The sequence below is a fragment of the Thamnophis sirtalis genome, unplaced genomic scaffold, assembly GCF_051295495.1.
Source record: "Thamnophis sirtalis isolate CommonGarterSnake01/CBP01778 unplaced genomic scaffold, rThaSir2_p1.2 scaffold_4, whole genome shotgun sequence".
Taxonomy (NCBI): Eukaryota; Metazoa; Chordata; class Lepidosauria; order Squamata; family Natricidae; genus Thamnophis; species Thamnophis sirtalis.
Window position 1 is genome coordinate 61,239,499 of NW_028261384.1, and position 18,287 is coordinate 61,257,785.

Sequence of the window (18,287 nt, forward strand, 5' to 3'; positions counted from 1 at the left end):
TGTTGCCCTGAGCTTTTGGGCCATTTTTTCCTGGAAGATCAAATTTAACTTAGGTTTAACCGAGTCTTTTTCCTCTTTGATTCTCTTATTTGGGGGTTCTTGCATCTTCAGTCTAATTCAGTGGTTCTTAACCTTGTTGGAGGTACTGACCCCCACCAGTTTCATATGCGCATTTACTGAACCCTTCTTAATTGGAAAAATAAAATATGATTTTTTCAAATTTAAAACATAGGTATATATTTAGGTATATATTTATACATAGGTACATTTTTATACATAGGTGCACAAAATGAACAAAACCATTAAAGAACAAAACCATTAAGAACAAAGAACAAAACCATTAAATATTAAAACATGATTTTCACACAAAAACAAAAACATAATAATGAATATTTACTGCAAATCAGTGTGACTTCTGCTGTTGCCTTTCAGAGACCAGTTCAGAAATGTGCGGCTTTACCTTGGCAAGTGCCACTCTCATGTCATTTTCGCAACGAAGTCTATTCCTTTTCGTTTGTATGTCCAGCATCCTCAAAAAGGATTGCTCGCAAAGATATGTTGTAACAAACAGTATGAAAATCTCCAGAGCTTTCTTAGCAATAACAGGATACGTTACCATTTGTTGACACCAAAACGTTGAGAGCATTGTTGTTCTGAAGAGTTGCTGTTGAACCTTGCTCTGCTGAATTTCAATGATTTCATCGAGGTATTCATCATTGACATCTGTTGTCTCAACACTAAACGTGAACGGCTGTCTCACCCATGCTGGATATGACTCTCTTGTAGGGAAGTATCCGTCAAGAGACTTTGCAAGCGAATCTAAGTGCGTGGCAATTGCTTGCTTCAGTTCCGCGGGTACAGAAATGTCTCTGATTCCAGATACATCTTCGATCTTACTTACATAGTCGTCTAGCAGGGGAAAGTTTGCAAAGTTATTGTTCTCTATTCGTCGTTTCCATAACGGTAGCTTTTTTTGAAAAGCCTTCAGGTTTTCTTCCGCTTCGATGATGTTGACTCCACCGCCCTGCATCTGTTGATTGAGATGATTGAGAGCTGCGAAGATATCAGCCATGTACGCTAAAATGAGAATGAACTCAGAATTTTTGAAGCAATCTGCATGACAATGTTGGTGCTCTTGCAAAAACAGGGCTAATTCCACACGCACGACAAAAACACGATTCAGCACCTGTCCCCGGGATAACCACTGAATGTTAGAATGGTACAGAAGTACCTCGAATTCAGATCCCATTTCTTTACACAGCTCCCTGAAGATGCGGTGCCTCAGAGCACTATTTTGCACATAGTTCACGCATTCCACTACAATTTTTAATACTTCTGCCAGTTTTGGAGGCAAGGTTTTTGTTGCCAACGCATGCCTGTGCAGAATACAATGCGTAACAATGATGTCTGGTGCATCGGCTTTCACTAGCGCACCAAAACCAGACTTTCTTCCCAGCATGCCTGGAGTTCCGTCCGAACAAACTGCAGAAACCATATCCCACAAAAGATTGTTGTCTTTGAAGAAGTCATCCACAAGTTTCTTCACATCGGCTGCCTTAGTTGTTGTTGTAAGAGGCTTACAAAATAAAAAAATCTTCCTTTATCATGTCGTCTTTCACATAGCGCACGAATACTGCAAGCTGGCTTAGATTGGAAACGTCTATGGTCTCGTCGAGTTGAAGGCTGAATTTTGCCGGGCTTGAAATCAGATCTGCAACTACTTGAGCCTAGATGTCTTTGCTCATGTCCTCTATTCTGTCGCTGATGGTGTCATTTGAAAGAGGAATTTGGGATAACTTAACTTCAGCCGCTTTTCTCAGCATGATATTCACCATCTTCAACACAGCTGGTTTTATGAGTGTTTCAGCAATGGTGTGTGGTTTGCCCTGCTTTGCGATCAGGTAAGCAACTTCGTACGATGCTATGAGGATCGGTTTGTTGGTGGGTACAAAGCCGAGAACAGGTAGAGTAGCCTTTTCATCGAATCTAGCTCTCTTCACCTTGAATTCAGTGAGCGTTGTGTTCTTGTATTTTCCATGCAGCTTAAGGAAGGGTTCTCTTAGTTTTGCCGGTGCTAGACTAGAATTGCTGAACTTGGCATTGCAATCCCATCACGTTCCATTATACATGTGAATCCATATTGTACATATTCGTCCGACCACTTTCTTTTTTTGCTCGACATAGTATGAAGGGATTAAAATATTAAGAAAGAAATCACACGATGTACCATCGCGACAGTTACAATTTGACTACTGGGCGCACCAAATTCCCTGCAGTACATGCGATGTGGCGTTATCACCTGCAGCCAATGATGGACAAGTGGGGCGTGTCATCACGAATCATATGAGTCGGGCGTGTGTCTTGATCTCCGCCGAACCCACGAGACTAACTCACCAAACCCCTGGTGTTCGATCAAACCCAGGTTAAGAACCACTGCTTTAGTGTCAACCATTCTTTAACCAACATCAAAGTTGCTGCCTGGTGATATAGTTCCCAATTGGGCAGGCCCAATCCTCCTCTTGTTCTTGCATCTTGTAACAATTTTAGTTTTATTCTTGCTTTTCTCCCCTGCCATATGTACTTCAACACTATTTTATTTAAGCCATTAACATATTCTTTCCCTAGTCTAATTGGAATCGTCTGGAACAGATATAAAATTCAAGATAGAATATTCATTATAAATGTAGATATTCTCCCTATCATCGAAAGTTGTAGATTTTCCCATTTCTTCAGGTCCATCAAGATCTGTTGTTTGAGGTAATAGTAATTATTGTCTTTAAGAGCGCTGCATCTTGCTGTTAAATATATCCCCAAATATTTAACCTTGTTCGTAACGGGCATCTCCCAAGGTTTCCGCCAACTCTTTTTTTTTGTCTTGTTGACATATTCTTTGTCAAGATCTTCATTTTGTCTTCATTTATTTTTAATCCTGCTACTTTTCCATATTCTTCTATTTCTTCTATCAATTTAGGTGCTGTTTATAATGGATCCTCTAGAATGAAGACCAGGTCATCTGCAAATATTTGTAGTTTGTATTCTTAATTTTTGCTTTTCATTCCTTTTATTTCTTTTCCTTCTCTGACTTTCCTATTTAAAACTTCTAACGTTAAGACAAAAAGTAATGGTAATAATGGGCAGCCTTGTTTCATCCCTTTCTTTATTTCAATAGACTCTGTCAGATCTCCATTTATCATTATCTTAGCTGTTTGTTTATAATATATAGTTTGTATGGCTTGAGTAAATTTCTCCCATCTGTTTCAGTTGTAACAGCCAATTGTCAAATTCCTTCTGTGCATCCAAAAGCATCAATGCCAATTGTTTTTCAGGATGTGCCTCATAATATTCCAGTGTCTGAGATTATCCTCATATTATCTTTAATTTGTCTCTTTGGCAGAAACCCATTTTGATCAGAATGAATGAATGAAACCACTTAAGTATTTTTAAGTCGTTCTGCCAATATATACAGCTGTGCGAAAAAGTCCTGCACGCTTTATGGTTTACAGTTTATGACATTTTTTGGATAGAACATTAATTTTATGATATTTTATGCCAACTGCTATATTGTTATATTTAAATAAATACTGGAGGTTTTTAAGTGAAAAGCATAAGCTTTTTGCAATTTGATGGTGTTTGGATAGGGATTGTGAATTTTCTTGCATGCTTACAATGCATGCTTACAATGACTATGAAAACAGATTAACTGATGCATACCCAGTGGCATACATGTTGCAATTACTAAGGCCGATGCTAGTGTTTTGTTAACATTTTTATTGTTTGTGGCCCTGAAAAGGACCGTTTAGGTAATCAAACATGATTACTAATATGAAATTGGCCAGCCCTTATTGCTTATCACCAAGCATCATCACTTCAGAATAGACTGTATAAGCCTTTGCATGTGATCTTTGGTGACAATGTGGTGCCAGGCTGCAATAATAGATTCAATCAGATCCTACTTGGTCTTCAGTTGCTTCTTGCTTATTTTGTAACCAATCTTGGCCCACAAGTCCGCAATTGAGTTCAAATCTGGGCTCTGAGCTGGCCAATCCAAGAGTCGAACACCATGCTTCTTCATCCATTGCTGGATGGACTTGGCTCAATGACAAGGAGCGTTGTCATCCAGGAAGTAAATGTCCTTCTCTACAAGTTGCTTAGCTGAAGGAAGCATGGTCTTTTCCAGGACTTCAACATACTGCTTGGAATTCATGATTCCATGCATGATTTGTATCCGACCAATACCAGAAGCAGTGATACAGCCCCAGATCATCACGTGCAATGGATGCTTCACAGAGAGATTCAGGCAGTGCAGCCTAAATTCTTCAGCTGGAAATCTTCCAACATACTTATTGCGCTGATTCCCTGTCAAGTAGAAATTGCTTTTGTCACTGAAGATGACCTTGGCTCACTGTTTGTTGGTCCACTTGGCATACTTCTTGGCTCATGCACATTGACGAGAGTGGTGAGCAGCTATGAGCAAAGATTCACTTCGAGCCCTGCAGCCTTTGAACCCTCTGGCAAGCAGTCTGCGACACACTGTGCTTGTGCACACTTATACATCACATGTTTCACCCCAAATTCTTGTAATCTGAGATGAGGTGAGCTTCCTGTCAGCCATTGAAATGAATTGCAGAGCCCGATCTTGCAGTTTTGTTGACTTTCTTGGTCTTCCAAAGAGGAGCTTGTCATCAACCGAACCACTTATTTGGTATTTTTCAACCACTCTGCTCATTGTGGTGCGATGGCATTTCACTTTCTTGGCTATTTTTGTACAGGAGTAACTCTCTTCATGAAGCACAATGATGTGATATCACTACTCAGTACTGGTGAAACAAAGACCTTCATCCTTGTCTGCAGCCAAACCTAAATTAAATTTCTCAATGCTTTTCATGCCTATTTATAGTCAGAGAATATGACATTGATTGGCTCATAGATTTAGCCTCTGTGCATTTTGATTGGTCATCCAAAGTTGCTGTTGATTGTCTATTTTCGATCCTACATCCTCGAAAATTCAAGTTGTGTTTGTTTTAGCACATAAACTCACTCAAAACCTTAAAAAGACTTTAGTTATATTAATAAAAGATGCATCTCAATCCAACTATAGAAATTTTCATATACAGTATATAAGGGCTGTGGTGGCTCAATAGCTAAGACGCTGAGCTTGTTGATCAGAAAGATCAGCAGTTCGGTGGTTCGAATCCCTAGTGCCGCATAACAGAGTGAACTCATTACCTTTGGTGGGAATGTAACAGCATTCTGTATGCCTTTGATGTTTAGTCGTGCTGGCCACATGATCATGGAGACATGTTTGGACAGCGCTGGCTCTTAGGCTTTGAAATGGAGATGAGCACCACCTTCTAGAGTTGGGAATAAAGTATAGATCCATTTCAATACAAAATTGAATACAAAATCCTATATAAAATGGTTTCGGCCTGGAAGGCTCCTAGGGTGGAGCTGAAAGGCAAAAAGGGAAGCAATATGCTTCTTCCCATATTTGGAGCATACCAGGTGCCTTGACAAAACATATAATCACTGTATGTATGTATGTATGTATGTATGTATGTATGTATGTATGTATGTATACATACACACACAAGAAGACCAGTGTGTGTGTAAATATATATATATATATATATATATATATATATATATATATATATATATATATATATATATATATATATATATATATATATATATATATATATATATATATATATATATATATATATGTAAATATATATATATATATGTAAATATATATTTACATATGGATATGACATGGCTCACGAGTAGGTCACTGGGTTGTAGATTTTGTTTCTTTCTTGTTTCTATGAAGTGGAGTGAGTTTTGTATCTGTGAGATGATGGATTCTGAGTAGGATTGGAGGAATTTGGCAAAATTTTGGAGAGGTGAGATCTAGATCTAATTTTTATATACACATATATAAATATGGGAATGAATGGCATATACAGAATAAACATGAAATGTATATCTGGTTTGTATTTTTATATTGTCAATACGTAAAGTGTATTATACAAACTGTGTTGTTAAGTAGTCTCTTCTAGGGTAGATTATTATAGTCACTATATTATAGTCACTATAGTCCACCAATATTTAAAAGTACTTCTTTGTCCATTAATTTTGCTATTGCATCAGCTGCTCTTCTTATTTCTAAGTGTCATATTCTGCCTATTTAGCACAGTCACCATCACTTCTCCACTTCACCATTGCTATTAGAGTCTTCTTGTAAAAATTCTATATTTTCCAAACCACTAAGTTCCCCCCTCCAACACAGCCCCAATCCAAATGTCTAATCCCGTGATGGTGAACCTATAGCACTCGTGCCAGCAGTGGCATGCAGAGCCCTCTCTGGGGGCATGCATTACACTGCCAGCTGCTCTTCTGGTTTCTGGTGTGCATGTTGTCATCAGCACCAAAACCCTGGAAAACTGCCTGAAAACAGCCCAAAAAATGCCCCCAAAGTAGGCTATTTTTGGGCTGTTTTCTAGCCTTTTCCAGGTCATTTTGGGCTGTTTTACAGCTGTTTTCAGATGATTTTTTGCCCAGAAAATGGTCTGAAAATGGCCTGAAAAATGACCAAAAAACAGGCATGTGCACTGGTAAGCTAGCCTTTGAGTTTCCAGTCCTCTGGCACACACACATGCATGCATGTATCAGTTTGGCATCCGATGCCAAAAAAGTTTGCCACCACTGGGTTTAATCTGTTCTTAAGAATTTTAGTAAGCACCAGTTCATCCGACAATGTCAATATCCATCTTCCCAAGCCTCCACTACCACCACTAAATCCCTGCTGCTTTTGGGGACCACTTCCCTCTCACCTTGGAATCTCACTTTATCCGCAGCTGTAGTTTGCAGGTCACATAATCTCAGGAGTCATGTCCCCAAATTTCCACCAATCTCTGCCGATACTTAATGTTGCTCTCCCCCTTTTTTCTTCCTACTCCATTTGATCAATCAGGCCACCATGACTCCGGATCTGCCAATCTTTTTTGTGCCGGATTTGAGGGGTTCCTCTTACCATGATAGGAGATCGCTCCTCTCCATGTTATCTCTGGAGTTTCCCCTCTATGCCATCGGTCCCTCCAGGATCAACTTCACCTCTATAGGCCTCCAAACACAAAAAATCGGGCAAAGGGAACAGAGTGCATGCTCCCACTACTGAACCGGTAGTGACAATACGAGATACCATTACTGATCCAATGCTGATTGCCTCTATAGCCCACTCACTTGCAGCACGAGTGCTTCCCTTTCAATTGGATCACCCTACCCCAGAAGTGCTGCCAATCTCTCCCCCTTACCTTGTCCTTTCTGAGCATGAAGGAAGGAAGGAAGGAAGGAAGGAAGGAAGGAAGGAAGGAAGGAGATGGGAATGAGAAGGCATGGAAGGAAGGAGATGGGAATGAGAAGGGAGGAGGCAGGGGAGGAGGCAGGAAAGGATGGATGGAGGCAGGAAAGGATGGAGAGGATCGGGACATTAACTTCCTCTTCCATATCAGGACAATTCTGAACAGATTCCATTTGGCACCACTGCGCAGTGTTTTTAAATTTTTTAAATTTTTAATCTGTATGGTGAGTGATGTGGTATGACTGTGGTTGATTGAATGTGCCCACTTTTATTAATTATATTGTTGTTATTTTGTTTTAAATCATTTGTGGGGATCGTCTGATAGTATGGTTGTGTATGTGTGAGAAGACTGGGACCACAGCTGGGTACCTCCTGCACTGAGTGCTCTGCAGAAGTGTCAGGGGGGCCTAGGCCTAATCCCATCCTTAGGATGTCTGATTCGAAGGGCCTGTCAGGGAACGCGTTGGCCATGGGGGAGGGTGGAGGGACCATGGACACGGGAGTGGGCTGGAACATTATGGTCATAACAGGGAGGGGCAGATATGGCGGGGACTTTAGGGCTAGCCATTACCGGGGAAGGAGGATTCGCTACGTCACAGAGATCCCTCCTTCCGGCCCTATTAGTTCCACTCCAAGGCCAGATGGCGTGAGTAATCAGGGCCCTGGTTTCAGGCTGCTGTTACTAAATGCCAGGTCTGTGGTTCACAAGTCTCCCCTCGTCCGGGACCTAATTTTAGACGAGAGGGCAGACCTGGCATGTATTACTGAAACCTGGAAGGAGGAGTCCCCCTCACTGAGATGTGCCCAGAGGGTTTTCAGGTGCTTCATCTGTTGCAGCAGATAGAGGTTTGTAATCTACTTACGAAAGACCAGGACGATACCACGAAGGAAGAGAAACAGGTTTATTGGATGCATCGAGTTCAGTGTGTTCACACACCAAAATCTGAACTGCCTGGGCTCTGCCCGGGTTGCTACTTTTATGCCGTGTTCCACACAGTGCATTCTCAAGGCATTTCCATACACGAGACGAGCATGACATTTCGAAAAGCAGAAGTTCATTTGGAATGTTACAGCGAAGTACATAGGAAAAATACAAGAAAGAGCAGCTCCTATAATGTCTTAAGCTGTCAGCAGGTTTTTTACCTCTGTTCTATCTCTCGCCCACGTCTGGCTTCCTGTGCCCCCCTTTACAGGGTCTTGCCACACTGTTCAGCCCTATTTTTAATACTTATGAGGAAGTTTGGGGAGAAAGTTCACTCCAGCTAAAAGTCAACTATGGGACTCCAGGGCACTAGAATGAAAAGCCAAACTAATATGAATTTATAAGGTCCATTCTATTAAGACCACCTAACCTGGCCAGCCACTGGTGGGTTTACCTGTGCAACCCCTCCTGCATCATTCCCCCCTATTGAAACTTCACCCAATCCTAAGATTATTGTGTAGGTTCATAAATGGCAGGTTCCTCTCCATTCAGCATGAGCCCAACATATTTCCTCAAGCGTCCTTCTTTTGAGCGTCCCACCAGGGCCAGGACCTTTGCAGTACCCCATTTCTCCATCAAGAGGGGTAAGGAGTTTGTGATAGTACAGACAAAGATTGGCATAATGCAGGGGATGATTACACAGCCTGCTGCGATCAGGCCAATCAAGGCAATGATGGCCTGCAACCTTGGCAGTTTTGGGAACCAGGAGTTAAAAGTGGAGGTTAAATTAAATCCTTTCCATTCTTACCCTGAGAAATGAGTGAGTTGCCTCATTTCTGTGGTGAGCTGCTTAATGACACTTCCAATCTCATCAATTTGAAGGCAGCAATTTAACAAGTTGAACTTCCCACAGACCCTCCTTCCCTTGCGTGGAGGTAATCAAGAGCCAATCGATTTTGGTACAGAATTTGTCAGTGGCAGTGGAGAGGATATTCAAAGATTTATCAATCCTCTCCCCAGCCAAGTCCAATACTGCCTGCAAGCGCATGATTGATTGATCATGTAGATTGGGGTGTGGTAACCCCAAGACCCATCCTCTGCCCAAGGGCCCTCCCATCTGTGCATACGATTCTCTCTGAGTTCCACATGCCGGATTTCTCGTATTCAGCCAGTTCCTTACAAGGGAAGTTAGAGAAGGCTGTGTCCACCTCCCTCTTCTGATGGGTGCGGCCCACTGAGTCATACACCGGGACCCCTAGCACCTATCGTGATTGGATGGGCAACAGAAAGAACGAAGGTTTTATCCATCCAAGAACACAGGGAGGACTTCGTAGGCCAATGTGCCACGAATCCAATACATGTTCTCCGGGGCTTCCCAAGTGCCAGATGGGGTCCGTGGCTTTTTTCCCATTTTGTCCTTCTGTGGATCCTGCAGGCATTGAGTGCATTCCAATGGAGAGGGGGTAATGGCCTCCCTTGTGGCCCTGGGTTCCCTTGGGGCTCCCTTTTCCTTCCCTTGTGGGCCATCCCTCCCACCCTCCTGAGGGGTGCGTGTGGGATGGGGGTTCCTACCCTGTTGTAGGAGTGGCTCCAGAACCACCGTTCCCTTTCCCTGTGTGTTTAGGGTGGCTATAGCTGTTCTGCCGAGGGCCTTGTCAAGTGTCCCCGCATGGCATTGATATGTTTCCAAGTAGTTGGATTGGGTTATCCAGATCTCCAGGCAACTGGCTTTAGCACTAGTGTTGCACGTTATACCTATGCGCCAGTACTTACTCAGATCTTGTGCATTCATGCTTGACAGATTCTCATCCTCTGACCACCATTATAGAAACCACTGATTCCCTACATCCCCAATAAGCTGACAAGTTATCTCCACTATTATGGGAATCTGGTCATAAGTTATGTCATATTCCATTTTTCAGACTGAAATCAAGGGGTGCCCACTTCACCTGAGCCCTTGTCCTTTCTGGAAAGGGGTCTGGGAAGGGTCTCTGAATGGGCTTTTTGCAATGGCACCTAATGGTCGAATTGTATCGTTTGTTTGGTGCCCAAATTGTGACATTGGGGTTCATTTGACACTGCCAATAGTTCCCTGTCTCCTCTGAACAGGGAGATAGCTCCTCCTCCGGATGGCAATTTAATAACCAGCGTTCATTATACACAAAATGCAGTCCCTGTTCACCCTGATAAAAGCAGTCTTTGCAATGGGGAAAGGGCCCTGAACCATTTCCTCTAGCATTGGCTCAGAAGTTACCAGTGGAGGGGAGTCATTTGTAGAGGTGAGGGGCCTAGCTTCCGGTTGTTGGGGAGTACCCTCATTATCCTCATTCCCCCCTATAGGAAAGGATGGAGCAGGAGAGGGGGTTGGGTCCTCGTAATCATTTGGAACCTCCCACACCACCAATGGGGCCTCACCCTTTGCTCTGGCCAAGATTGCCTGATAGAGATAAAGAGAGTCAATGAGAATAGAAATGAATAGGAGAAAAACCACGATCAGAACTGCTGGCATCAGGCCTCTCCTAATGCACGCAGCTTGGCGTAGGCGCTAGTCAGTCTCCATGGTTGTGCCTGGGCGTTGGACGGGGGTGGAGTTTCCACAGTAGGCGCATTACGTTGCCTGTGCGATGGATGTCGGCGGCACCTGGAGCGACACCTGCAGAGGGCGTTGGTTCTTCACCACCTGGTGGTAGAGCGATAGCCTCCGGTGTATCAGCAGACAAGGTGGCAGAGGGCGCTGGTTCTTCACCACCTGTTCGTAGAGCGATAGCTTCCCGAGTATCCACAGAAGAGGTGGCGTCCTTCTGGTGTTTCCGAAACGTGAGGCAGGGTCCCTGGAGGCAGTCCAGCACGTCTTTGCAGCCAATTTGAGATGGGTCCAGTGAATCCAAGGCTTAATTTCAGCTACCTTAACAACAAGGGGAGAAAAAAAACAACAACAGCATACAGCCCACACCATTTGGGGCCCAAGAGTTCCTTCTACCAGTCCTTCACCCAGACTTCTTGTCTTGGGTGGAAGTTGTGGACTGGAGTTACAATTCCATGAGAACGACAAGACAGAACATATTTTTGTAATTGATGGACTATGGCATTCAGGGCTTGCAACTGTTTGAGCTTCACCATGTCTGCAACTTGGGGGTGGGCAACACCTGTGGGCCAAGCAAATTAGGAACCCCCCCATACAACAACTCAAATGGCGAGACACCCAACTCCTTGGTGGGAGCGCACCTCTTTGCCAGCAACGCCATGCTGTGGGCATTCGGCCATTTGAGATGGGTTTCCTGACAAATTTTGGCCAACTTATCCCTTATGGTGTGATCTGCCCTCTTGACCCTCCCACCTGAACTGGGCCTTGACGTGGGTTATTAGCAGCACATACCTGACATTGAGAGCAAACATCAGCTGCCAGGCTAGACAAATTGTTGATATAGACCTCCCTGAACCAAGGCTTTTTTTTTTTTGAAAGCTGTTTTTCCTAAGTGCAAATGCTTATGCAGGGAGGAAACAGCATCCCATGTCAACTGCTGGGAAACAAACACCTCTTTGTCCGGCAGAACCCACCACCCATCTAGTAGTTCCACCCCTATCGCTTCAGCTTGTTGGGTTCCTGAGTGACTATACGATGGGGGTTGTTCTTCCTGGGCTGGGGTCTACAGAGTGAGGCATGTGGCCTGTAGAGAAGGGGGATCCAAAGCTGCTGCTCCGGCAACTCGATCAGCTTTGTTGTTTTCTCTTTCAGCTGTTGAAACCCCTTTCTGATGACCCATACATGCATAATGGCAACTTGTTTGGGGGCCCATACACTGTCCAGCAGACACATAATTTGGGCCATATTTGATGTCCTTTCCTCCTGCTGTGATGAGGCCTTTTTCCCGATATAAAGCTCCATGGACTTGGACGGTTAGGAAGGCCTATTTGGAGTCTGTGTAAATGTTGACTCGTAGATCTCGTGCCAATTCCAAAGCCTTGTGAGGGCATGTAGTTCTGCCAGGTGGGCACTGGTTTCTGGTGGTAGGGGCATGGCTTCTCACACATCATCAAGGGTGACTACAGCATAAGCTGCTTTTCGCACGCCCTCATGTAGAAAGCTGGTTCCATCTGTAAAAAGAGTTGCATCTGGGTGGGAGAGGGGTTTATCCTTCAAATCTGAGCGACTGGCATAGGTTTCTTCAATTGTTTGCAAGCAATCATGAGTGATTTCAGAGTCTGGTTCAGGCAATAAGGTTGCTGGATTCAAAGCATATGACTGGACAAGCTTGATGAGGGGGTTATGTGTAATAAGCCCCAGGTATTTCAACATTCGTGGATTGGTAAGTCACAAATGACCTTTCTGGTCTAGGACAGCCCGAAGAGCATGGGGGGGCGGGGTGTAGATATTTAATTGCTGTCCAAAGGTGAGCTCATTGGCTTCCTGGGTAAGTAGGGCAGTTCCTGTTACAGCCTTGAGACAGGCTGGCCACCCTTTGGCCACCTGATCCAGCTGGTTGGACAAATATGCAACCGGACGATACTATGTTCCCAACTTTTGGGTCAGTACCCCAAGGCCATATTCTGCTTAGTGTCCACAAACAACTGAAAAGGCCTGTCAAGTCAGGAAACTAGGAGCCTGAGTCACAGCATGCTTCAATTCCAAAAAGCTATTCTGTTCCTCTTCCTCCCACCTCAAGGGTTCCTTTTCCATTCCCCTTGGTAGCTTCATAGAGTGGCTTTGTTAACAATGCAAAATTGAGAATCCAAATGCGGCAAAACCCAGCTGCTTCCCCAAAAGCCCCTTAATTCCTTCCTATTTTGTGGGGCTGACAATTGGCAAATGGCCTCTTTCCTTTCATGGCCCAGAGTCCTTTGTCCCTATTGGATGTCGTAACCCAAATATCTAACTTCCAATTGGACTAATTGGGCTTTGGTCCGAGAGGCCTTGTAGCGTTTCTCCTGTAGGAGGAGCAGTAGGGCTGCTGCATTGGCATGACAGGCTTCCTCCGTCTGGCCTGTGACCAACAAGTCAGCTACATTTGCAAAACCACATCAGGTGGGGCAACATCTAAAAGTTCCAAATCCATGGCTAATGCAGCCCCAAATAAGGTGGGGGAGTTTTTCCAAAGCCTTGATGCAAGCGTGTCCAAGCATATTGCTGCTTTCTGCCTGTGACTGGGCATTCGAAGGCAAATAAATGCTGACTTTTCTGATGGATGGGGATTTCAAAGAAAGCATCCTTTGAATCAATGACTGAAAACCATTTCACCTCTGCATGCCATTGAAGGGCCTCCTGTGAGATTCACATCTCCTAGGGCAGCTTGGTAGGGGGGGGGGATCCTAGGGCGGTCATCTTCCCTTTCCTCAGGGGGTGGAGCCCAATCCCGGTTGGGGGACTCCCCTCCCCAGTGGCCATGTTCATAACAGATGGCACATCGGTTCTGTCCCAAGGGTGGGGCCCTGTCCCCCTCCCTAATTGCTGCCGCGAGCACTTCTGCTTTTTTTTCTGCATCTTTTGATTTTTTTTCTTTTCCTCCAACAAGTCCCTATTGACGAAAGTCTTTCTAGCCACTTCCATAAGCTCGTTGAGGGGCTTCCCCAGTGCCCCTTCCAGCTTCTGCAGCTTGTCTGATGTCAGGGGCTGACTGAGAAATAAAGGCCATAGCCAGCATCCGAGCATTTACAGGAAGGTTAGTGGTTAGCATTAAAAAAAAACACCTCGGGGGAAAGAAGGCGGGGCTTAGCAGTGAGAAGATGGAGTTTCAGGCTATTCCTGAAATTCCTCTATTCCGAAGGATTTTTGGACGGGTCGTTGGACCCTAGCTGTCCCGTAGAAGACAGTGAAAGGTGAGGGGAGATCCAGTGACCTCAGAGATGATCGCAAAGTCTCTGGGGGGTGTGGAATTAACCCCTCCTGCCAATTCCTTTTTGGATTAGCTGTATGCTAACCGAAACTGCAGGTTGCCCCTAAGAATGGTCTGAGTGGATTCACCTGGTAAGCTGATTTTATTATTCAAAGAGAGACGGTCCGCACTAAAATCTAAGCTAATTGAAACCAAAGAACAGAAGAATCCAGCGGCGAATCGGCTTTTTTTAAAAATGGATTTATGGCTGGTGGTTACCTTACTTCTTAAATGTTTTGAATGCTGTTTACATGGATAAAGAAAAGTTTACTTTATTTTAACACCCCTCCGGGCTTCCCTTAAATGGGCTGTAAACCAATTTATTATAATTTGGCCTCTTATAACTTGACACTTTTATTGCTTGGCTGTGCTGGTCTAAGATCAGATAAGATTGCATAGCTCTCAGCGTGTCTTCACTTGCGAATATCTTCTGTGTCACATCATGGCCTCTGTACTTGCTTCAAGGGATTCATTTGAAAAGATTTTTTCCGTTTTTCAAAGGTTGTTTGATACGTATGAAAAATCTGAAAAAGAATCTGAAAAAAAAATAGACTATTTATTGTTTTTAACACTAAAATGTGAAGGAAAGAGTCAGAATGAATGTTTGAATGCTCCTGAAATTCAAATGAAGAATGCTAGAAAGGAAATCTTCCAGCTTGCTGACAAGACGGGCATCTGGTTCACTTCGGAGGCAGAAAGAGGAGGGGGAGCCATACAGAAAATTTATTTCAAAAGACAGAGCGTAGAAGGAATGAGAAACATTAAAGAATCTGTACTTTATGAAATATTATCTGCAGAATTTTTGACACCACCCTTGAAAATTCAGGATGAATTGAATGGAATAAATCAAGGACAACATTATTACATCAGAGGCATCTTAAGCAAAAAGGTGCGAAGATATTTCTGTTTGGACTTGCCTATAAAAACGTTTGGGGAACTTGTTTTAAGAATGGTAAGAGGACTTTGCTATTGGAGAGACATAGGCTGATAGATTGAAGAATACAATTGAAAATTAGCTAAATCTAATTACTTTTATTTGTAATAGATATAGCTGAATAATAATTGATATTGATAGTAATGTATATAATGTGGAGTTAATATGATAAATAATAATTGGATATGAGAAAGGAAGGTTGGAAATATTTTTGGATTATATATAAAGGGTTTTAATTACAATAATTACTACTATTATAAAATAAAATATATACAGTTAAATGTTAACTAATATGGGGAAAATGTTATGATATATGATATAACTATATAAAGAAGGGAGAATGATAATAAATTATACAGTATGGAAGATGGAATCTCTGGTATTAAATATTATGGATGTTCAGCTAAAATAGGATATGAGGATTTGATGTTAATAGAGGATTCTACAAACAAGTAATGAAATGTCAACATGTGGCTATGGATTAATTTTTTGGCATAGTTAAGGATGAAGGATGTTTAAACAACTATAGTCAATTAAAAGTGGAGGTATAATGATGTTAATATGGTAAACATTTGAGTTAAGATATTTGAATTAATATGAAATAATGGAAGAGATGCACCAAAACATGTTGTAACCAGCTGATATACTTTTTTTTGATAATATATACCTGTGTTCGTTTTTCTTTTTTTCTCTTTTTTTTCCGTTTTTTTTCCTGTTTTTTATTCCCTGCCTTGTTTTTTGTTCTTTTTGTCTTTTTTGCTCTTGTGTGTGTGTGTGTGTGTGTGTGTGTGTGTGTGTGTGTGTGTGTGTGTTTGATTTTTTCTTTTCCCACTGGTGTGGGTATGTATTGTTTAAGAATATTATTATTATTATTAATATCTTTAAATAGTAATTACAGTCAAATTAAAATGGATATATGATGATGGTGATATGTATGAATATCTAAGTTAAAATGCTTGAGTTATGTTTGTTGACTGTGGAGGAGATGTACCAAAGTTTATTTGTGACCGACTGATACACTTTTTATAGCATGTAAAGAAAGATGTTGTACCTGTTTCAAATTAAAAATTAAAAAATTTTAATAGAAAAAAAAAAACCTCGGGGCTTTCGGCAGAGTTTAGACATATTGGTGGCTGGCTTCCCTCCCAGCCGGACAGCCCTTACAATTAACTGTTGATGATTACGTAGCAGAGTCAGCTGGTGGGGGTCATAGGGACTCCATCTAGGGTCCCTTGAAGGGAAGAGTTGTTCAATGAAGTCAGCCAGATTGGTGTGAGCACGGACATCAGGTTTTAGAATGTTAGACACTGCAATTCTAATCTGCTCCCTCTCTTCAGACTGTTCTATCTCCTCTTCCTTCTTCTCCCAAAATTCTGGTGAGCTCAGAGGGTCCCCATCCCCTGTTCCTCTGACAGGACTTTCTTCTGACATCATAGAGGTCACAACGTTCAGCCCTCACTCTATCCACTCCACAGATGAACGGCTTGTTGATGCCCTCGAGTCTCCTGAGCTACTAGGTGTAGCCCCCCTTGGCATGGTCAGGGTGAGGGTCGTGGTGATCCTCTTCCTCTTCTGGCAACTCTTCTGGGGTACTAGCTAGGATTGGTGGTCTCTGCTTGGGACATTTGGGGTGTGCAACCCGAACAGCCATAAGAATCTACTGTTGGTCTTTGCATTTTTTTTTTTTTAGCCAAGCTGTCTCCTCAACAAATTGTATCACACGTCAATATAGGGGGCCTGATCCTGATGTCCTACATCAGGATCAAACACTAACCTATGGACATTCAAAGCTATGTTGGGATCAAAAGTGCCTTTTTTGGGCCACCCAAAACCAAAAGTGGGCCATTCAGATTCACAAAACTTTTTTAAGCTCATGCCTGCTTCACTCAATGCCATAATCCTGAGTCATATATCCTTCTTTAAAATGATTTAACATACATTGTAAGGGGGTCAAGGGAATACTGCTGCCCCCACCCATGGTCCTCCCAAGACACCAAACAACAAAAATCTAGCAATCAATGAAAAATGATACACTTATGCCTTAATTGGAAAAAGTAAATGATGATATAATTATGCTGTGAAATAATTCAACAATGATATAAGGAAGTACTAATATAAGGTCTGGTGATATAATGTATAAGGTTAAGAACTTACTATAATGATATTTCGCTGCTGATAAGGCAATTCTAATAGGGGAACAAATGAAAACTGGTATATATAGGCAGCGATGCCTTGTTGAACAATGAAGGAATAAGATCTCTGTTTGAAGGTATGAAATGCAAGGTTAACAATGAATAGAAGTATACTCTCTGGGGGAAAACAATGTTAATGTTAACTGAATATATATTGTAGAAGGAAAATGAGGCCTTTAGTTACATTAGAGGAAATATCTGAGATGGTAAATATTATTTGAAGATGTAGATGTTAAAACAACCGTAATCAAACGACATGCTGCATGTGATGATGGTTTTTTTTCTCCCCCCCCCTTTTTGGACTTTTTGTGTCCTTTTTGGCCTCCCCCCTCCCCTCACCCTTTTCTTTCCTTGTTCTACTTTGTTCTTTTTTGTTTGTTTTTTAAACCCTAGCTTATTGTGGTGCTTATTAAATATACAACAGAGAGATATGGGATGTATAAACTTAGTAGGGATGCACCTGTGATCAAACGACATATTGTATGTGAAGATGGGTTTCCCCTCCCCCCCTTTTTTTCTTTTCTTTTTTCCATCTCCTCCCTTTCCCATTGTTGTTTGTGTAATGAAAAATAAAATAAAAAATAAAAAAAAATCTAGCAATCACCCCACATAGGCTCTGACCCAGGGTACCGGATGGACACGGCCACCATAGGGAAATGCAGTAGCCCCCCCTCAATCACACACGCACACATACACTAGACAATCCACCCCAAAGCCTTCCACCTAGACAATCCACCCCAAAGCCTTCCACCTAGCAAGGGATATCAGGCCTCACCTCCGGCTCAACAAGGAGTCCAGGCCTAAATAGGGTTCCCACAGTACTTGCCTCATGTACCTGGCTTCCCTCCTGCGACGCTGGCCAGCCTTCAGATGCCTGGTCTCTGGTCCTTCTCTGGTGGTTCTTGGAATCGCCAACCGCTGCTGCCAGAGCCCTCTGTTGCTGGGAAGTCCCTCGGATCAAGGGTCCGTTGGCGCCAGGGAGGTTTCCCCTGACAGGATGAGCCCT

The 18,287-nt window shown here is 42.8% G+C and overlaps 1 protein-coding gene across 1 annotated transcript; it reads right to left on the minus strand.

Annotated features, from left to right (window-relative positions):
• Positions 1-403: 403 nt before the first annotated feature.
• On the minus strand, positions 404-1,495 carry LOC148045879 (protein FAM200C-like). The gene has a single exon (XM_087714396.1). It carries the CDS (start codon positions 1,493-1,495, stop codon positions 404-406), a length of 1,092 nt encoding a protein of 363 aa, XP_087570522.1.
• Between the last annotated feature and the right edge of the window lie 16,792 nt (positions 1,496-18,287).

Coding starts and splice junctions, on each gene's coding strand:
- LOC148045879 (XM_087714396.1), bottom strand. CDS start 1,495: ATGGTTTCTGCAGTTTGTTCGGACGGAACTCCAGGCATGCTGGGAAGA.